At 34.4% G+C, this 23,511-nt stretch overlaps 1 protein-coding gene across 1 annotated transcript in view; it reads left to right on the top strand.

The window, feature by feature from the left end:
• Positions 1-20,961: 20,961 nt before the first annotated feature.
• The window catches only part of LOC111408461 (phospholipase A(1) LCAT3-like), a 12,076-nt gene continuing 9,526 nt past the window's right edge, over positions 20,962-23,511 (top strand). The window contains exons 1-2 of the mRNA XM_023038216.1: positions 20,962-21,352; positions 21,464-21,632. Coding sequence (XP_022893984.1) covers positions 21,133-21,352; positions 21,464-21,632 — 389 coding nt within the window. The 5' untranslated portion in view covers positions 20,962-21,132. The remainder of the gene's footprint in view (positions 21,353-21,463; positions 21,633-23,511) is intronic.

Consider the following 23,511-nt stretch of genomic DNA (forward strand, 5'->3'; position numbering starts at 1 on the left):
TCTGCACCTATTCTTGGCAAAGGTACTGTACAAATGCACGGATTACCTGTGATCTCTAATGTGCTTTATGTGGAAGGCTTAAAGTCTAATTTGTTAAGCATTAGTCAGATTTGTGATGATGATTTTGAGGTTAGCTTTGTGCAAAAGAGATGTACCGTGTATGATTCGTCCGGTGGGGTGGTCCTTAAAGGGGTTAGAACGTCTGACAATTGTTATGGAGTTTTGCCTAATTCTAATTATGTGTGTAGGAGTGCAAAAATTGATGTAAGTGAGCTCTGGCACAAAAGGTTAGGTCACTTGAATTATAAGAGTCTAGTATAGCTAGCTAAGAAGGAATTGGTAGATGGTTTGCCTAAGATAAGTCCGAGTGAAAATGTTGTGTGTGGACCATGTCAACTAGGTAAACAGCTTAAGGGAAGTCATAAAAAGACTTCTAAAATTCTGACCAAAAGACCCCTGGAATTGATACACATGGATTTAATGGGACCATCTAGGACTGAGAGTCTAGGAGGTAAGTGATACATTATTGTTGTGGTAGATGACTTCTCGAGGTTCACATAGATAGAATTGCTTAGGGAAAAATATGATGCATGTGATCTTATAAAGTCTCTGTGTAAGCAGCTTAGTAATGAACTCAATCTCAAAGTGTCTAGAATGCGTAGTGATCATGAAAAAGAATTTGAAAATTCTAATCTTGAGAGTTTTTGCATGGATGAAGAGATATTGCATGAGTTTTCTTCCCCTATCACTCCTCAACAAAATGGGGTGGTTGAAAGGAAGAATCGTGTTCTTCAGGACATGGCTAGAGCCATGTTTCATGGAAGGAGACTAGCCCTACACTTTTGGGGAAAAGCTGTTAACACTGCATGCCACATAATCAATAGAGTCTACCTTAGACCCAAGACCAATCAGACTCCATATGAAATTCTTAAGGGTAAAAAGCCTACGGTTAAGTACTTTCATGTGTTTGGGAGTAAGTGCTATATTCTGCGTGATAGAGAGAACTTGGGTAAGTTTGAATCTAAGAGTGATGAAGGAGTTTTCTTAGGATACTCTAGAAATAGTCGAGCATTCCGAGTATATAACTCACGAACTCATGTTGTGATGGAGTCAATCAATGTTGTGATAGATGATGCTGTGAGTGAGGGGGAGAGTGTTGAAAATTGTGATAGTGATGGTGATCTTATAAGTTCTAGTGATCCCACTGAACCACCTGTGTCTGAATCATCTCTTAGGAAAACTGAAACACCTGAAAAGGAAACACTTCCACAAGATCGAGATAAAAATCCTAAGGAACCATCGACTAGGGTTAAGTCTAATCATCCTAAGGACAATATCACTGGGGATCTAGATGAAGGTATGAGACTTCGTAGAAGAGTATTGAATAATCTAGCTTACACTAGCTATGTCTCTCATGTAGAGCCTAAAAAAGTTGAAGAGGCTCTTAGTGATGAGTGTTGGGTGAATGCGATGCATGAGGAACTCAATCAATTTGCTAGAAACAATGTATGGATCTCAGTTCTCAGACCTGAAAATTGTAATGTTATTGGTACTAAGTGGATCTTTAAGAATAAGACAGATGACCAAGGTACTATAACTAGGAATAAGGCTAGATTAGTTGCTTAGGGTTATACTCAAGTTGAAGGAATTGATTTTGATGAAACTTTTGCCCCTGTTGCACGACTATAGTCTATTCGGATTCTGCTTGCTGTTGCTTGTACCTTAGGGTTCAAATTACATCAAATGAACGTTAAGAATGCCTTTTTGAATGGACTTCTTCAGGAAGAAGTCTATGTGGAACAACCAAAAGGATTTGTTGATCCTAAGTTCCCCCACTATGTCTACAAACTCCACAAAGCACTTTATGGTCTGAAACAAGCTCCTAGAGCTTGGTATGAGAGACTTACTTCATACGTTGAGGAACATGGATTCTCTCGAGGTGGTGCAGATAGGACCTTATTTATTAGACATATTGAAAAAACTGTCACCATTGCTCAGATTTATGTCGATGACATTATTTTTGGGTCTCCTCTTGAGTCTCTAGCATATGAGTTTGTTGAGTGTTTGAAGCAAGAATTTGAGATGAGTATGGTTGGGGAGTTGAGTTATTTCCTTGGACTTCAGGTGAGACAGACAGAGGATGGACTGTTCATTTCACAGTCTAAGTATGCTAAAGATCTAGTTAAGCACTTTGGGTTAGATAGTAAGAAGCATACTAGGACACCTATGAGTGCTAGCTTGAGGTTAGATCGTGGTCCTTCTAGTAAGTGTGTAGATCCTTCCCTATATCGAAGCATGATAGGTAGTCTTCTCTATCTCACGGCTACTAGACCTGACATTACTTTTAGTGTTGGAGTGTGTGCTCGATTTCAGGTAGATCCAAAAGAATCACACTTAAGCTCTGTTAGACGCATCATTAGATATGTGAGTGGTACAGTTGATCTAGGGATATTCTATTCTAGGAATTCTAATCTTGATTTGGCTGGTTACTCCGACGCCGACTGGGCCGGGAACGTAGATGATAGGAAAAGTACGACAGGAGGTTGTTTTTACATGGGGAGCAATCTTGTAGCCTGGTTAAGTAAGAAACAGAATTCTATATCTCTATCCACGACAGAGGCCGAATACATAGTTGTAGGTAGTTGCTGCACTCAGCTTCTCTGGATGAAGCAGATGCTGAGTGATTATGGGATTAGTCAAGGGGCCATGACTGTTTTCTGTGATAATACAAGTGTTATAAATATTTCTAAGAATCCCATTCAACACTCTCGAACAAAACATATTGACATACGACATCAATTCATCCGTGAGCTTGTTGAATCACATGTAGTCTCCCTCGACCATATCTCTACTGATAATCAATTGGCTGATATACTTACGAAACCACTAGATGGATTAAGGTTTGAGTCGCTTTGGACGGCTGTTGGTGTTTGTTCACCTATCTGATCGTGGATTCATGCATATTCATGCATTCATCACATATGCACCTAGTCACTTTATATCTTGCATGTGATCTGTGTGTGTGTGATGCATTTTTGATTGTTAGTTTGTCGTTTAGTCTTCTTTTGTGTGTTATATTTTTGTGTTTAAATATGAAAATTAAAAAAAAATTTAATTAAAAATAAATAATAATAATAAATAAAAATAAAATGGGGGGTTTTTTTTTTGTGTGTGCCTTTTATGTGACGATAATAGCTTTTGCATTAAAGATCAAACTCTATTTTTCATCATATGTACAAGTCTGAGGTTCCATCATCGTTCTCTTTGCCTGTGGAGTTCTGAGTATATGGCTCGTCATTCATTTTTGCACAGTACACACTATAATCCTGTGAGTGAGTCTTGACCGCATGGGTGAGACTTGGGATGGTGTTCTTCTGTGATTGGGGTTATGTGTCCATTTGACTTGATCTGGGACTAGTGTCACCTAATATATTGTCTTTCCCCACTTTTATTTTGTTGAACTTATGACTGTCTTCGGGGCCTATTTGACTCGAACAATTAAGCCTGAGGGGTTTCTAACCTGGTGCCCTATGGTCATCTGACTTGGGAGTCACCGGCCCAAAGTTTGTTACCGGTGTCATTTATGTCGCCTAATGGGGATAGTATTGCACTTAAGTTCTTTTGTTGAAAAAAAAAGGGAAGCAATATGGAATCATACAGTTAGGGGGAGTAAAATTGTGACAATCGTAATATTTGATATAGGTCCTCGTGGAATTGGATTTGACTGTCACTTGGTAGACATACACCTTTGTCTGGTTGTTTTCACGTGTCATTTCTTACTAATTTAAGGTTTTGAGTCTCACTTGCATGGACTACGTGGCACTTTTCACGGTAATGTTCTGTATACACTTTACTCCACGGGATTTTGAACTATGTGTGGACTTACGATTTGTCTATGTGCTGAGTGTCGGGGTTGTGACTTTATGCTTATTGTTGGTATAGTTTACATAATTGGTCCATGCTTCGTTTTTTTTTATTAGTTTCCGATGCTCTGCACTTGTCTTATTTTTGAAAATACACGATTTGGGGCTAATTTCGTCATTTCTTGATAATTGTGTTCTTTTTCTCAATATTCAAAAATTTAGTGCTATTTCTGACATTTGAACTTCGCTCGAGTCTCGCCTGGACTTCGCTCGAGCGATAAAAGCAGAACGCTTTTCGCTCGATTTTCGCCCATGGCTCGCTCGAGCGACAGTGCCTTTTTAAGAGTCCCAGTTTTCATTTTTTCCGCAATTCTTCTCCATTCTCTCTCATTTTTTCAACAATTGTTGCGAGTCATTCAAAATTCATACATCACACTTGTTTATTACACAATTTCGAAGCCCCTAACATATATTGGCTTCCGGATTTCAACATTTACACAGCGTTTTTGAGGTAATTGTTTTTCGTTTTTTTCCTTTCTTTTTTTTCCTCTTTTGTTTAGTTTTTTTTTTTTTTTTTTTGATTGTTTCTTCTTCCCTTGTTATGATCTTCATGCATTTCTTGTTTGTTATTCTTGTTATTCTTCGCGTTTTGCATCACAAATTACATTAAATTGTGTGTTCTTCCATGGTTTAGTAATGGAATTTTCGTGTTTTTCGTCCATGCTCGTGTTGTTCGTTCTTGCGTTCCGTTACTCCGTTTCTTGTGTGGTTTGTTTCATTCTAAAGACCATGGTTTCTAGTTTGTAGGACTATGCTTGGTTGTATGTTTGCGTCTCGTATGTGCTTGGAATTGTGTGCCAAAGTGTCGCACGCCACGTGTTCGATGAAAGTCCTTAGCTATATGACTTTTGTTTTCCCTTAGTTTTTTTTTGTGTTTCTGTTTTCCTTCTTTCCATTTCGTCTTTGTTTCATTGTCGTCACGTGCCATGTTAAGTGCTTTTGGACATATTTTAGGTTTATCTTTTCGTCATGCTTGGTTTGCTCTTAGGGTTGTTCATGTTTTTCGATGCATTTCTTTCGTGCCTCATTTGTGTGTGCAGTGTTTCATTTCACATTGCATCATATTACGTGCATTCTTCATGTTATTCATTAGTTCCGTCTCTACGTGTGCCAGATGGCCTATAAGCGTTCTCGACCCTTTGCGCAACCGGCCAGTGGTTCGACGTCGTATAGTCGATCGCGATTCATTTCTGCTACAGCTCAGGAGGTCTTCACTTCTCAGTTCTCCTTACGCCCCATACTCGTGGAGCGTGAGGTAATCTTATCTGACCTTCCTGTTGATATAGCCACCATTTTTGTTTTCCGGGGTTGCGAGCCCCTTTTTGTTGGTCTTTCACCTCCGCCTCCACTCCTGGTTCAGGAGTTTTATGCTAATATTCATGACATAGATGGCTCGTCGTTTTGGGTTTTTCTTAGAGGTCATTCTTTTAGGGTTACTCCGTCAGCAGTAGCTCACCCTTTAGGTATACCTCAGATTACCCATCCGACTTTTTCTTATATTCTACCTGCTTCTATTCCGGCCGATGCCCTTGTTCGGTCGACGCTTTTGAACACCCCTTCTGTCGGGGGGCCTACAACGATGGCCACGGGTTCTTTACCCATTGATCGTCAGGTTTTGTTGCGCATCGTGTGCACAAACCTGTGGCCTATTGCCCACACGTCTTCTTTACCTATGGTGAGGGCCCGTTTTCTATATGCCCTTCTTCATGGGGACTCGATCGACCTTCCTAGTTTTGTGTGCCAGTAGATTCTGGCTTTATTTTGTACTCCTGGGGGACGGATCGGGTTGCCTTATGCTTGCTTGATTCATAGGGTTGCTTTGTCTTTAGGTGCTTCTTTTCCAGAGGGTTCGACTAGTCGCATAGGACGTCCGATAGGACAGCAGACCATTCATCAGAGTCGATCCCATGTTCCGTCTTCTTCCTCTTCTGCTCAGGCTGAGCCTGTTGATGTCTTTGATTTTTCGGAGCCCCTTGATCCTATTACTGATATTCTTACTAGGGGTTCTCGTGTCTTTCTTCCTTCTCGTTCCGATCCTCCTTTAGCTATTCCGCTTAGCTCTACCTTTCCTTCGACATCTACTTCTGCTCCTGGGGTGGCTGCTTTGCCCGTTGACCCCATGGTGACGCTTATGGGACAGATGTCTACACTGATCGAGCAGCAGGCTCGTATGATGGCTGAGATCACGCAGTTACGTGCTGCTTCGGAGCGTCAGTCAGCTCAGCTTTATACTTTTCGCCGTGCTCTTGTCGTGTGTCAGCGACATTTACGCTGGATTCGTGATAGTATGGAGGAGAGCACGAGTGGCGAGAGCGGTGCTGAGTCTTCGGATGCTGGAGGTGCTGCCTCGTAGTTAGTTAGTTGATTGTTTTTGATCCTTTGTCCTTCGTGAGAAAAAGGGGGAGTAGATATTTTGGATAGAGTTGGATAGATAGATATCGATTTTTTGGTAATTGTGATATAAAGATGATGTGTATATAATTCATGACTAGATTAAGTTTTTGATGTTTTGGCAATATTAATGTATGTTTTTGGTGTTTTTAACTTACATTATTATTGCTTCTTAATCTGGTTAATGACGTATGATCTATTTCTTGCTTTTATTTACTGTTTCCATTTCACATGCTTTTACACTTGGTATTTGAGTTTTTGATTTTCAGGAAACAGGTTCAACAAGAGATAGCTGCTTTGGTTGAATAGATAGGTTATTTGGAGTCATTTTTATTTATGTCCTTGACTGTCAAATATATTTTTGTCACAGAATGCCAAAGGGGGAGTTTGTTAGGAAAATGTGTAATTGGCAATCTGTGACCAAAGGACCTATTTGTCAAAATTGTAAAGTCAAGGACCAAATTGTAAAGGTCGAATAGTTCAGGGACTAAAGTTACAATTTAGCAAAGTTCATAGCATAGGTCTAGGGTAAAGTGGGATGCTTTGAAGATGCAAACGGCGCGTTGATTTCGCTAGAGTTTCACCCTGACCTCGCTCGAGCCTAAATTGCAGAACAGACGTCGCTAGAGTTTCGCTGAGCTGTTGCTCGAGTTTCACCAACACCTCGCTCGAGCGACGGTGTTATCTGGCCTTTGGTAATTTTAATGCCTCGCGAATTTTTAACGCTTCATATTATCAAATTCAACCTACTATATAAACAAAACGTCCGATTTTCGTTAAAGACCTTTGGCAAACATTCAAATAGGAATTCCTCTCAACTTCCAAAGGATTAAGAACCTAATATTCATTCTTTTCATCTTTTAATTCTCATGGTTCTTTGAATAAAAACATCGACCCTCTCAAAACCAAAACACCCTTTCATATCTCCATATTAACTTCCAGAAGATCGTCAGTTTGAAGATTCGGGAAGGGAATTGCTTGAAGAGCTGGAGTGCTTGGTGATTCACGGGAGGTAGAAGATATTCAATGCTGGGATTTTGGCGCAGATCTGCAAAATCCAGAATAGCTGTGGTCGATACAGTAAGGAGGTCAGAGTATTGTTAAAATCAATAATGTCTGGCGTACTATAAGTCAATATCTTCTATAGTGGATCTCTACTAGCTTGTGCCCGAAGTTTTTACCCAGTTGGGTTTTCTCTGTCAACATTTTGTGGCGTTTTTACTGGTTTTTGTTATTTACTTTTCAACCGGTAATTCAACTTAGGTAGATAAAGTATCTGAATGAATCTGGACAATGCATAATTTTTGTGTCTTGTTGCATAAGTTAATTAATTGCCTTAATTCCGCATAAACACCTATTCACCCCCCCTCTAGGTGTTGGTTAGGTCGAACTATAGCTTTTTCAAATAGTGCTTCTATCAAGGGTGCACTTTATCTAAACACCCATACAAAATATTAGTTATAGTAAATTTTAAGAGTATTAGTTCATCCTCTAATCAATACAGCTGGTACTACGTATCATAGGAAGTGGTTCGAAATAAATCCAATGTATGAAGCTCACAATGACTCCGATAACTTTATTGTCCCATTGAACCTTGTCCATGGAATCTCTAATTGCAATGTTGGGTTTCTGTTATAGGTGATCTAGTTTGTAATAGGCTTTAAGCCCATTCCACTCAATGTTTTCTGAACTAGCTTTCTAGCTAATCCTTTTGTTAATGGGTTAGCAATATTATCATTTGACTTTACACAGTCAATAGCTATAACCTTATCCATAAGCAGATGACACACAGTATTATGTCTCATACGAATATGTCTAGATTTTTCACTGTGTGATGAATTTTGAACTCTTAAAGTAGTTGCTTGACTGTCACAATGGACAAAAATAGCTGGAAGTGGTTTAGACCTCAAAAGAGCATCTATAAGAAAATTCCTAAACCATTTAGCATTCTCACTTGCCTTATCTAAAGCTATGAATTCATATTCTATAGTAGACCTCGCAATGCAGGTTTGCTTAGTGGATTTTCAGGATACAGTACCGCCTGCTAATGTAAATATATATCCACTTATAGATTTATTTTCATTGGTATCGAAAATCCAGTTAGCATTACAATATCCCTTAAGTACGGTAAGAAATTTAGTATAATGTATTTCCCATTCCATACTATATTTCAAATGCCTCAAAACTCGAATGAGAGCATCCCAATGTTCACTATTAGGATCATTAGTATACTTGCTAAGTCTACGGATCACATATGTTATATCAGGTCTTGTACAGTTCATGAGATACATGAGACTATAGATCATTCTACCATATTCTAAAGCGAAATACTAGGACTTGAATGTTTTTTCAAATGACGGCTTGCATCATAAGAAATTTTAACAGGAATGCAACTATTTTTGTTAAACTTTTTAAGCACTTTTTCTACATACTATGATTGAATTAAAATAATTCTTTCGGAATGTTTTACTATTTTAATTCCTAGAATAATGTGAGCAACATTCAAAACTGTTTATTCTTATTAACCATATCTAAACTAGTTCCCATTATCAGTATATCATCAACATATAAGTAAATTATCATATCACAATTATTTTGAAATTTGCTATATATACATTTATCGGCTTCATTGATCACATTGACTAGATGTCAAAATTTTATGAAATTTTTTATGCCATTGTTTAGGAGAATGTATAAGGACATAAAGGAAGTTTTTAAGTCTGCATGCTTTAACATCAAGGCCTTTTACAACAGATCCCTTAGGTTGGTACATATAAATCTTCTATACAAACTCTCCATTTGAAAATGTACTTTTGACATTGCCACACGATTTATGCAACGTGATTTTTAAACCGCAAGTGTACGGTGTCAAATTTTGTAATATAGTAAAGAAGTTAGGATGTCGAACCCACAAGAATTAATATTCGAATCAATTGAATACTATAATTATTTTAGCTTTCCCTTTATTTAGACAATCAAATTTTGAGTCAATATTTTTATGCTAAATTAAAATTAAATAGGATGGTCGATGCAAGTAAACGAGGGCAAATTATGAAGTTTCTTATCAAATTATGAATGCCTAGGGAATGATTTCACCGTATATTTGACAATATTTTTCAACCGTATAACTATTTCTATCAATCTTTCTCAAATTTATAGGCAAGAACGCTAAAGGGATTCTATTTCCCTCTCTCGAGCGCCAAATAAAATCTATTTTTATATATTAATTCCGATATCTGTATTCCGAATTAAAAATATAAAAATTATCAAGTACGTGATTTTAATTAAAACAAGCATCAAATATTCGCACTTTCTCTCGAAACCTACGAAATCTAGGTTATGTTGTCTTAGATCACGCCTAAATTTGCCTCTCTCGAGCGCCAAAATTTAGAACATCAAATCAGTCAATCAGTAGCCAGTTAATTGAAAGCATTGCGCACAAACAACATAAATAAATAAAAAGGAAAGATCAATTGAAATAATTATAATGGAATCCAAAAATGTCTCAAGGAGGCTACATCATCCCTAGAATAATTGTTTAGTTCATAATTGAGAAAATTGACATGAATAAATTAATAAGAAAGAGCATAGAAAAGAAAAGGAATAGAAAAACTCATTTTTGCCGCTCGTTTCTTCTTCCATTGTTGCCAAAATCTCTCAATTAACTTCCTCTTGTTTAATTGTATTGACCAGCCGTGGGTTTGTCTCCAGATTTTTGCAATTGACCGGCTAAACTCCTTTTTCCAGTCACGTGTTCTTGCCGGCTGCTTCCAGTTTTCCTTGCTCATTTCCCCCCTCTTAATTAGGTCTTTTAGGTAGTATTTATAGTCTCCTCAAGTATTGGACGATTTTGGGTTGGAATGGGCCGAGAAAGAAATCCAAAAATATCAAAATACGTTTCCCCGCATAGGCGGCACCACGGCGCTGCCCTTACTGTCAAATTCAGTTTCATGGGTGCTGCAGCACCCGGTTCGGGTGGAAAATTCCTTCTGCACATCCTTCAGTATTTTTAGCATAACTTTCTCATCTGATGTCCAATTGAGGTGATTCAAAGCTCGTTAGAAAGCTAACTCAAATGGGTACAAATTTTCTTCAGATATTATTCTCCGCTTCGATCATTTGATATGTCAAAAATAAGTCTCAATGTGAGGCTGAAATTTCTGAGCATAACTTTTTTGTTGAAAATAGATTTGTGATCATATTTTGACTAACTTTGATCCCTTTGACATCTTTTTTTCATCCAATTGACTCCTAGCATGCTCGGATCTTCATTGCGAGGTTCAACACAATTTTTCAATATTTGCGCTTTAGTCCCCGAACTTTGGATATCTTACAATTTGTCAATTTTCTCCAATTTCGTCAACTTTTGCTTATTTCTTTCAATTTCATCAATCTACATCACAACATCAAAATACATAATAAAAAGCTCTAAAACACTCTCAAGAGTAACAAAATAACAAATTAGGTGGCATAAATATTATGAGTGTAGAGCACTCATCAGACATCCATTTGATATATAATAAGATCATATAATGAAACAATCGTAATCCTAGTAACAGGTGAATAAGTATCAAAAAACCAATTTTTTCTTTTTGTTTATAGCATTTAGATACAAGTATTGCTTTAAACTTATCAATCGAACCATCAAGTTTATGTTTTTTCTTAAACAACCATCTGTACCTAATTGTTTTACATCATTGAAGTAAGTCTACTGACTCCCAATTATTATTCGACATAATTGAATCTTACTCACTATTTATAGCTTCCTTCTAAAATATAGAATATAGTGAAGACACAGTTTCACCAAAAGTACTAGAATTATGTTCTACTGAGTAGGTTAGAAAGTCATGATCGAAAGTTGTAGTGGTCCTAGATCTTTTGCTTCTCCTGATTTTATTTTCTTCTAATTCAGTAAACTTTTCTCTAATACTAGGAGGAACACTAAAAGAGCTTGGTCCTTTAGACTTTTCTTTAAAAGGAAATCTATTTTCAAAAAATTCAACACCTTTAGTTTCAAAAATTGTGTTTTTTTTAATCAAATTATTTTTATAGTCAAAGACTAACAATCGTAGGCATTATTGTAAAGAGAGCCTATAAAAACCACAATCAACAATTTTCAAATCAAGTTTAGTTCTCTTAGGTACTAGAATAGGAGCTTTAGCTAAACATTTTGACACTTTAAGATATTTATATTTATATGAAATTGTTCTACCATTTCACATTTCATAAGGGAATTTATTATTTTCTTACTAGAAATTCTATTAAGAATATAACATGCAATAAGAAGGGCTTCCCCTCACATGTTAAAAAGTAATCCAGAAGAGTTTAGCAATAAAATGACCATATCATTAAGAGTTCTATTTTTTTCTTTAAGCTTCACCATTAGATTGGAGAGAGTAAGGTAGTGTAATCTCATGAATAACACCGTTATCAACACAAAAAATGTAAATACTTTATTATCAATTACAAAAACACAGGCTCTCAACTGCATGCCCTATTCCAACAAAAAAATAACCCTTATATAGTACAATTTGATCGTTTTCGAATATAATCTTAAATCTTTTTTTTACTAAGATAAATCTAGACACTAATTTTTTTAATTATTTTTTTTTAATTTCAGGTACATAAATGACATTTCCAGAAGTAAATCTAAGTGTCACGGTTCCTTTTTCCTGGATCTTAGAGGAAGAAGCATTTTTCATGAATAGACATTCTCTATCACTAGTAGGAGTGAATAAAGAAAATGCACGTCTCGTGTAACAAATGTGTTTTGTGGCTCCAGAATATATCCACCAATATATCATGTTATTAGATTAACTTCTATCACCTTAGTAGATAAATTCATGTCTTCTACTACATGTGTCTGATTCTTCACAACTTTTCCTTTCCCATTTCTACATTCCTTTGCAAAGTGACATGATTTACCACAAACAAAACAGTCAACAACAATTTTTTTTTTAAAAAATTGGTTTCTAGCTCGGTTTTTCTCTCTATGAATTGCTTTCCCTTGTTTTCGTCTTTAAAGTTTTGACCTTTGGTAAAATTTCTAACAAATTTCTTACTATCAGAACTTCCTTCAATTAGGTTGGCCTTGATATCCAAATTTGTCCTCTCCCTACGTTTCGCCATCCTATTGTCTCCCTCAATTCTAATCCTGATAATTAGATTCTTTAATGATATTTCTTTTCTCTTATGCTTCAAACTGCTTTTTATTCTTTTCAAGAATGTGATAATTTTTCAATAATAACATGCACTTGAAAATCTTTACAAATTTTATATCCCACAACAATAATTTCATGAATTATAAGTTGTAATTCTTCAACTTGATTGACCACCGTTCTTATGTCTTCCATTTTAAAATCTAGAAATTTTTCTACACAAATTTCTTAGTTCCATCACCTTCCATATCATATTTCTTTTCTAAGAAATTCCATAATTCTTTAACAAATTTACACGACCATTAAATATCATATAAATCTAACGTCAAGCAAATTAGTACGTAATTTCTGCATATATAATTCGTATGTTCTCAACTAGCTAAATTTACTATTTGCTTAGTAGTAGGCTTGTTAGCTATTGTAGTAATGAGTTTATCGAATTCAATAGCATCAACAACCTTAAGAATTGTCAAATAAAATTGCAATTTCATTTGCCATCTTCCAAAGTTCTTTCCATAAAATAATTCAGGTTTTTTAGAATACTTAAGAATAGATATATCTACTGTAGACATGACAACTAATCATAAATGAAATTTCACTTAGATGGTTGGAAAATAACTAGCTGCAGAAACTCATAGAACAGTAAAATGCAAAAAATAAAACTTATCGACTGATTTAGTTACACGATAACACGATGTCCTAAAGTAAAATTGCATGCCTTTAATTGTTGTGACCTCTGTGGACAATCACTCCCAAGATACAATGATTAACAAACCACATGTGCAGCAATCATAAACGGTTTCAAAACTCTCAAGTGTACTCCAAAAAAAATATATATATAAAAATATTGAACCTAAGTATGAAAAAATTACAAAATATGAAAAATAATGATTTCATTTTTTATGTAATTTTTTCAAAACCAGATATATTTTATATAGACAGAATGGACATAACTGTCTCCACCATGATGTAGAAAATATTTGCGATTTTTAATGGCTTGTGGGTAATGGATTGTTTATAGTGGGTATTCTACTAGCTAGTTTGACTTATTAAATAATTTCGAAAATAATTAAAGTAAATAAAAATATTATTTTAATCAAGGAAATCCAATGCCCAATCAAAGACTTTTTAATTATTGCGTGAAATGTGACTCAAATGTCCGACCTCCTACACAAATTCTACACTTTTCCACCAATGGACACTTCATCTAAATTAGTTGTTTCTTTCATTTATTCAATTTATCGTATAAATATCTAACATAATATGGGGAGTTAGAGGCTGCAGATAAAGTATAGGGAAAATTGCAGCAGCGGTCCATAACTTTTTCATTTTTTGCAGACTTTATTCTAACTTCCATTTTGTGCCAGCGGAGGTTTCTAACCTTTCATAAATATGTACTTGAAGTTCATTTGGACAAAAACCTTCTAAAACATCGTCAGTTGGTCAGGAAAATTGAGAAATCAATATTTAATAAAACCATCCAAAATACCATCCAAAAATACCGTCCAAAAAAGTAACAACATCCAATAAAATCGTTCTGGTAGCAAATAGTTCCAGGAATTCTTTCAATCAATTGATGGTGTTTTGGATAATTTCCTTTTAGATAGACCTCAGGTGCATATTTATGAAAGGTTGTGAACCTTTACTGGTACAAAATGAAGATTAAGGTAAAATCTACAAAAAATAAAAATGTTATGAACCGCTGCTGCAATTTTCCCCTAGAGTATATGGCAAAAATTCTACGAGGGACTTGGTTTCATAGATACATTGAAGATATACAAGAAAATAGAGAGGGAGTTGGATGTGAATCTTGATGAAGTTACTATGATTGGGGTGGTTTCAACGAGTGCTCAATTGGACAATTTAAGGCTTGAGAAAGAATTTTATCAATATATTTGCGAGAAAAAGGTTGAACATCAGCATCCCGCTTGCTAATGCTCTTATGGATATGTATGTGAAGTGTGGAGATTTTGAGAAAGCAGACATTATTTGATAGAATGGAGGATAGGACCGACCGACCGACCGACCATCCATGGTAGTGGGGTATGTGAGATTTGGGTATTTGGATGCTGCTAGGAGACTTTTTGACGAGGTCCTATTTTTCAATAGACGGAGGCTACTCTGCTTTTGAAGGCGGTGAAGATGACTGTGAGTTGGGGAAATCCCCACTCCAACTTTTGTAGAAGATATGGGATTTTGGCAAGTTTGGGGGTGAGGAAAGATGGGTCCCACTTAATTGGTTGTAGATTTATGGTATTTGTTCTTCGTTTCAATCCACATTTTAGGTTTTTGGTTTAGGGTGGGATGTGGTGGGGTGGGAAAAGAAGATGGCGTGGAGTGGGGAGCGGAGGGGGAGAAAGTGTTCCAAATGTCATATAAAAAAACTTGAGTATAATTTTCAAAAAAATAAAAAGTTTGGGATTGCAACTACAATTATTTCTTTTTAATTTTGGAAATTTTTAGTCACATAGAAAATTTGAGAGAATTTAAAAAAAAAAATAAAAAGTTGAGAATCATAACTTTAATTATTCCTTTTTCATTTTGAATTTTTTTTTTCGTAAAAGTTGAACTAACCAAATTGGACAATAGAGGGTGGATCACACTTCGAAGTTCATGAAGAGGGAGGGGGTTTCACACTTCAAAGTTGTATTCCTCATTAAAGGTTTCAAATAGGGACGTTGAGCATGTTTAAAAAAAATGTTGAACCCCAACCTTAAGGATCCCCCACCGTCCCTACCCCTGGAGCATCGTGAGGGAGGTAAATCGCAGGTTATGCCTCCAAAGGTACAGGGTGGAAGGTTGCTTGTACACTTGCACTTACCCAAGAGCCAAATCCATATTTCAGGATTCGAACCCTTGACGCGGCAGCCTCAAGCAAAGCTGAATTTTTCCATCCTCTCATTTTACCACTTAGATTTGGCTTATATATATGTGTGTGTGGTCTGCTTGTACACTTGGATGTTGAGCGTGTTTAGCTTATATATATGTGTGTGTGTGGTCTCCAGATAAAATGCAGGTCCTCAAATCTTTAATTTATGTGAATTAGATGACACTGTGAGATTGAAAAATGCTTGAAAAACTTCGATATACATTAGTACGGTGCCGTCGTGTATAAAAAGGAAACTTTCTTCAAAATTATTGAGTATTATACCATCTATTTTGTGCATAGAAGATAATGTAAAATAATTGGGAGATGGGCCCAGACATTGGCCTAATCATTTACTACTAGGAATTGGAAGTTGTACCAAATATTTGCCTTTAGAAGAAACATGAAGCATCTCTTTGGATATTCCAGGAACATATCGAGTATGTTCTGCAATTAGGTCGAACACATATTTTGCACGTAAGATAGAGAATAGGTGAAACGATGAATAAAAAAAATGCACATGGCATGCATAATTTTCTTATCTAAAATTTATGTTAATTGGATAAAGGAGAGAGTTATTTGAATATGACATATGAAATTAATTATTAATTGTCATGTCTCAATTTATTAACCGTTCGAGTAAACTTGCCGTGAAAGTTCATACGTATTTATAGAGCCTGTTTGGGAGTGATTTTGAGAATTGATTTTTTGTTCGTTAAGAGAAAAGTGTGGTCCACCTGTGATAGAAGAAGTCAAATATGAAGGATGGAATAGTGAAATAACGATCAAAAAAATCAATTTTTGTGATGAAAAAATGGGGCCAAACAGGCTCATAGTAATTGTCTCCAGAGCTAAAAAAAACAAAGTTCTTGTTTATTATTATTTTTAATTACTTATAAGCAGTATATATCATATCGCTCGAAATGTTAGAATGACAAGTGAATAAAAGTTTTGAGTTTTATGAAATAGTTCCATAAACAGTGTTTTGATTGATTTAAATTAATATTTAATTAGAACCAAACATACCTCAAATATGCTAAAGGCATATTCATATACCTAACAACGTAAGTTAAGGTTTATGGTGTAAAATTGAAGGATTAGACATGTACTTTCAAAGTTTAAGGACTTCTTGCGAAGAAGGTGTGCAATTAAGGGATTAAACATGTTCCAAATTAAGCCTATGTTTTAGCTTAATTTTTCCTAAAACTCATTTTTAACCACCCATTTTCATAAGATAATTTTATATATAAACTCAATTTTATTTTTTTTAAACATAAATTCTCAACAAAAAATCGCTATTCTAAAACTTATTTTCGTAGGGTTCAAACAGGGCTAATTGGCACACAAGCATTTTGGTATGTCAATTCATTATTTCCATTAGTTAAAATGGGCGGGTGTTATTTAAAAGACTAATTGTATTTACAATTTTTAGTCATTGTTTGGTATAATTTAAAAAATAGATATAAATTTAAGTTAAAGTTAACAATTATTTTAAATATATATTTTTTGTGACCTTACACATGATTATTATTTTATTTTTTTTTATCAAAATTTACTTAAAATTTAGGCCTGATTGAGCTCCATTATACTAAAATTCATTTTTAACTACACATTCTTTGATAAAATATTTAAAATTTTTAACCACATATTTTACATCAATTTACTATTCAAAATGTATTTTTTTTCAAAAAATGGGACTCTAACAAAGGGTTGATTTATAACAATATTATTGGAGTGAACGATATATACTTGAAGGACGTCATTCACACGGAGTGAGCATCCAAGTTTTACGCAAATATAGTGTAGAAGCATACTTTAATTTTTAATTATGAAAATAGCTTATACAACAAACCAACCCCACTCAAGATTAACACGTGTGTGGTGTTAAAAAAACACGTCATTAATTGGAGAAACACTTGTATTGAGATCCCCAAGGTACATTATTTTATCCAAACATGACAATAGGAAAGGTGTCGCATTCCATTTATGCGTTAGGGTTGGACAAAATTTTCGAATCAAATTGATCGAATCGGACTCGAACCAAAGTGAATTGAACTGAGCAATTCTTCTTAAGCCTCGAACGAGTATCTGAATTAAGAACTAACGGGTTCGATTTGATTCTCGATTCTAGATCAAGAACGAATAATCGAATAAGAACTGAATCTCCCTAATTTTTTAATTAATTTATTTTAAACAAGATAAATTAATTTTTTCTAAATAAATTTAATAACTAGTTAATTTAACTCAAACTAAAAAATATGATTTTCCTATTTCTAATTTTCAATCTAAGCTAATTTAATCAGATTGACCTAAAATTAATCCAAATCTGTTATTCTATCATAGTGCATTTTCTACCGTTCTGGAGAAATCGAATTGTAGTTGGGCAACATTTTTTTTTAATTATTGTGAGTTCACTATCTTACTCTTTCTGTGATTTTAACAATTAAATTTATGAAAAACTCAACAAAGAGAGGCGCAAAAGACACATAAGATTAAACTAGTATTTTGTAAGAGCTAAGATCGAATATTTCATTGTTAAATTAATATAGTTTTGTAAATATTAAAAAATTTAAATATAATATGTACCTCAAGAACCGATTGGAACCGAACTGAAATGAATTAAACTGATTAGAACCGAATTCAAACGGTTCCATAATTAAATTTGAACTTGAGGTTTCACATACTAAATATCCAAAAATTTCGGGTCCAATTTAGTTCACTTTAAAATTGAGCCAAATTGAACCATAACAAGCCCTATCATGCGTTTGACGTTCTCAACTTTATGATAATTAGTGTTAAATTTATAGTTTCCCCGCAAATAGTACCAAGACCTTCAAGTGTGAGTAATGCTTTCAAGTATTATCGATGTTTTTATATTGATCTAGGTGAGATCACATATATCATTAAATTATAGATTCTGTTACGCCTCATAACTCGAAACTTCTAATGAAGGCTACGTGGAACCACGTGGAGACGTTTGATAGCCAATGAAGACCCAATTGGTCAACATAAAGAAGCAAGTTGCCGAATCATTGTCTCATTGTTCCGATGCTCTTCTATTAATGTACTATCTCATTGTTTTGAAGCTCGTCCAACAAAGCACTACCTCCTCCATCCGAAGCCTTCTTTTAAGTTGAAGCACCAGCTGTCTTTCAAGGAATTTGTAGAATATCTCTAGGAATGATTGATGTAACTTTTATATTAATGATTGTCAAAATTGCCGGCTAAAATATATGATAGAAAGTGATGTGAGGCCTTAGTTAATGAGATGATGCTACATGGTTCTGATCCAATGGTTATCACATCAGCCCAAACTCTATAAATAGTAACTCTTGTAATATTTTTGAAGGGATAGATACATGTTAAAGAATTGCATTAATTTTTTCTTTTAAAATATTGAGATGCGCGATTTAAATTTTCGTTTTGATCAAGTTACTCATAATCTCTGGTTCATGTACAATCATCTTTGATGATAGTGTTGGTACTTGAATGCTTTCATCTCGTGTTATAAATCATCTCCCACATATATAACTACTGCATATCTCTGATTGAATCTCTAATCAAAACGTGTCAAAATTTGCTTATGTGGCCGTGAGGTTGCCCGACATCTGTTGTCCATGTAGCCATCACGAATATCGAGGCTAACAGATTCAATTAAATATAAGGATTTATGATTTATTTGTTGACACGCTCACATCTAGACTAATGTTCAACACCATTGATACTAGATAGTATTATTTTTTAAATCTTCATGTTAATTATACGAATGGTTCATTTGACATGATTTTTACTTTTGTTTTTGTTTTATATAAGAAATTTTTTTGAGAAAACTACCTTAATTTTTGTCTAAAAATTAATTTTATAATTTTCTTGCAAATAGTACAACAACCTTTAATGTTTCGTATTAATAATATGAAGGGTCTGTTTGACATAATTTTTACTTTTGCCTTTTCTCGAGAAACTGTTTTAATTTTGAAAAGAAATTATTTAAAAAGTATTTATAAATTACATTGGATCAATTTCCTCTAAAAACTCGTTTAAATAGAAGAATCACTTTCATAAAATTAGTCAAACAAATGTAAAAATAACTTTTGATTCTTATAAGCTCATTTTCAATTCTCAAAAATCAAACCGAACAGCCATGAAGACAAAGAAGTCTTTCTCCTTTGTAACAAGTTAGCTTCGATAGAATCGAAGTCGATAATTTTGCTTTTCCATATGCAGTGACTTATCTAAGGCCATCTCCAATGTATGTCCCAAAATATCAAAATGCACCATTTTTTGGTGTAACACAACTCCAATGCAACATTATTCAAATGGTGCAAAGTGTTCAAAGTCATTTTTACCATTTCTTTTCATTTTTCAAATAAATTGATTAAGGGTGTTTGTGTCATTTGTGTTATATATTTTTTAATACAATAAATTATTATTATTATTATTATAATTATTATTATTTGCATTTAAAATAAAATTTTAAATGTGAAAAATAATAATTAATGAATTAATTAAAAGAAGAAAAAGTTTAAAATATAACAAACACAATTATTTTTTAAAGCTAACACGAAATATATTAAACAACGACATACATACGATAATCTAACTTTATTTAAAGAAAACGATATATAAAAAGTGCATAGTTTAGTAATCAAGAAGATCGATTCCAGATCCTTCAATATTGCCAAAATAATTTCCAAACAAACCAGATGAACTTTCAGATCCTTTATCTTGTTGTTAAGCTCTCTTCTGTAAAATTCTTGCTTGTTTTTTATATTTATTAATGAATTAAATCTTTTCCGTAATTTAACGTAATTGTTTATTTAGTAATTTACGTATTTATAAAATAATTAAATAAATAATATTTCAATTAAAAAAATTATTAAGAATTAAAAAAGTGAAAAAATGGTTAAACATTGTTCATTTGATGTAATGATTGGAAATAAATTTTAATTTGGTGTAGCGCTGGAAATGACCTAACAGGTATTTTCATGTATCACTATTGACTCTTTATTATCTAAAAAAGCAAGAGACAAAATGTCACAATCAATTATTAAATAAAAGCACAAAATCAACCCTAACCCAACTACTTCTACATTATTTTCCTTGTCTAATTTGAATTTTGTTTGTCGTGAAAGATGACAAAGTACATATATCATATACTTATTGCTAACAAATTACTAATTCATGGGATAAAAACTTTCGTTCATAGAGCAAAAAGAAGAAAGAAAAAGCCACTCATCTTTTACTAAGCTCTCGTTTAGCCTCCATTAATTTCCATTCCATTATATTTCATTTTTCTCTCTTTTATTTTCAATCACACAATTTTCTATAAAATAATGTTACACGTAAATCGAAAATTTTTCGATCTTTTTCAATCACTCATTTTTCAAAAAAAACATTATTCCACCCATTTCCATTTCCATTTCCAGAAAATGGGGGCGAAACGGGGGGATAACTTGCATATTCACATAGTAAGGCACATGTACCTAAGATTTTCTGTTTGATAGAAATTTTCAAATCTCATTTTTATCATATTTTTTTTAATAAAATAATTTTATAAATTTAAATTTATTCTCTACTTTTAAAATTTATTTTTTATTCTTAAAAAAACCCTTTTTGAACTAATCATGCTCAAGGGGACAACTGGATAAGATGTGTTCAGGCAAACAGAACTGTGTTCCACATTTTCAATTTCTAGTACTCTCCAAGTCTGTCCGTATCACAAGATTGTCCACTTCCGCGCTTTCCTTCATAGACCGTTCATTGCAATACTCGAACCCAAAATACTCTTGCGACAATGCTCCGTGACTTTTGGTGCTTTCACCCTGGAATTTGGAGCTCCGACTCTGATGATGTTGCCGACCGGGACCCGGTCGTTCTTGTATCGGGTATTGCTGGGTCGATTCTCAACTCCAAGAATAAGAAATTCGGGTGTCAGACCCGGGTATGGGTTCGGATCCTTCTAGCTGATTTGGAGTTCAAAAGAAAGCTCTTCTCCATCTACAATGCCAAAACAGGTTTTTGCAGCGTAAAAGTTTCTCAAGTTTTTCAAATTTGAATTTTCTGTTAATTCTATTTTAATTAGAAAATAACTTCATATTTGCATTTTCTTTGTTTGTTTTCTTCAGGTTACACGGAGGAATTAGATGATAGTAGTGAAATAGTAGTGCCTCAAGATGATTATGGGCTTTATGCCATTGATATTTTGGATCCTTCCACAGTAAGCTTCTTGCTGTTTTTATTTTCCTGCACCCATAATTTCTTCTGTTCTGTTTGCTCTGGCGTTTGCATGAATTAGTTCAGCTGCTGTCGTAATTGAATTTCCTGTTTAACTTGTGACCCGGACTGTTTCTTGGGAAAGAATGGTTGTTTGAATTTTCAATTTGACGGAGAATGGAGATTTTATGTTGAGGAAAACGTGATTTGTGTGTAGTAAATATAATTTACACAATAAAATTGTGACCGCTAAGCTTATGGTCGTGATTGAGAGATTTGGGACGTCTTCAGTTGCTGTGGGTCGCATGCAGGGGACTTGTAGTGAAGTCACGCCTGCTTTTATCAGTGTCTACAATTCCTCTTATGTCCCTGACATGCTAGCCATGCCCAAGGAGATGATTTCTGAATTCTGAGCCATAGAATTTGGCATTAGGATTCATGTCAAACCCTACAGAAGGATTTTCGAGCCATAGAATCTAGTGATAGGCTCCGGCGCTATATTTACACATTTAATCGAGAAATTAATTGACCTCCTAATGAGAATTGAGGTCCTTGGGCGGGCATCTCATCCCTAAGACTTGCTTGCTCTGTATGGAGTGTCCCGTGGTCTCTCTCATGCCAGCCGCAAGGAGGAATGCCATCAACTAGGGCCTATTGACCACAAGTTTTTGTCTTTATTAACAATGTACAAGGTAGCCATAAATACACACAGTGGTTACCGTACAACGAAATAAAAAGCTATTTGCTGAAAATTCTTCTGTCTCTTCATTGATTTCAGTGTCAAATATAAGTGGGCCATTGTATTTTTGTTTTGAATCAACGTCCATTTGATTCTTTGGATTGAAAGAGGTAAAAATGTTACTGTTTCCAGCCACCGTGTAAACTAATCAAGAATTTTTTTGGTTTATTCCTCGTTGAATTTACCGGACAAGTTTGAGTCAGAATCCCAATCACGTTCTTGTCAGTATCACTTCCGAGAGAGGCCAGTCCAGCGGGGGTTCGTCGTTGTTGCTGTAAATGGACGGGGCTGAATGGCCATAGAACAATTGAACCGTTTTGGTCTACTGGTGCCAAAATTTTCGAACCACAGTATCAACAAGTCCATTTGTCAGTGCAATTGTGCAATCTCATCTCTCTGTATCACGTTATCCATAGTGGTTTCATGGACTTTCTTATCGTTGGAAGCATCATGATGAAGATCTGGATGTGTGCGCTGATACGTAGATGATGTAGAAAGAAGCGAATATACAATGCACTCCAATGATTTGTTGGTTCTGTGAATACCAGGATATTTTGGTGTCAAAGCATCGTTAATTCTTCGCAAGAATATCAAAAGTTTGACAAGAATATGAGAAAGGCTCTCGAATTTTATTAAGCCCATGTTTGATAGACCATTATTTTCTTGGAAAATGGAAAATGAATTCCAATTTCCCACTTTGCCATGTTTGATGGCAATTTTTTCCATGGAATTTGTTTTCTTGCCACATGGACATTTTCTTAGTTTTCAAGGGTGGGAATTGGTTTTCTAGGCTATGTTGCCGAATTTTTGTTCGTTTTTATTTTTTGGCAATGGAAACAAATTCTATCCCTAATTGTAAAAAAATATTGTCCTTTAATTGATAATTTTCATATAAGACAAAGTCAAACGAACACAAAAAGATAGATAATTTTCCTTGGTTTTTTCTAGGCAATTCAATTCTTTAGAATTCGTTTTCTTTTCACCCAAATTTCATCTTTACAATCAAACGGACCATAATAACAAAAAGTCAATGAAAAACAATGCACACACTAAGCCCTTGTTTGACATCAATTAAATCAAAACTCTTTATTTTATTTTTTTTAAACTCATTTTCAACCACACTTTCACTCCATAAAATATTTTGCACGTAATCCCAAAATTTTCCTTACTTTATAGCATACATTCTCCCAAAAAAAAAAAAAAAAAAAAAAAAAAAAAAAA

This window comes from Olea europaea, chromosome 13, assembly GCF_002742605.1.
Source record: "Olea europaea var. sylvestris chromosome 13, O_europaea_v1, whole genome shotgun sequence".
Lineage (NCBI taxonomy): Eukaryota > Viridiplantae > Streptophyta > Magnoliopsida > Lamiales > Oleaceae > Olea > Olea europaea.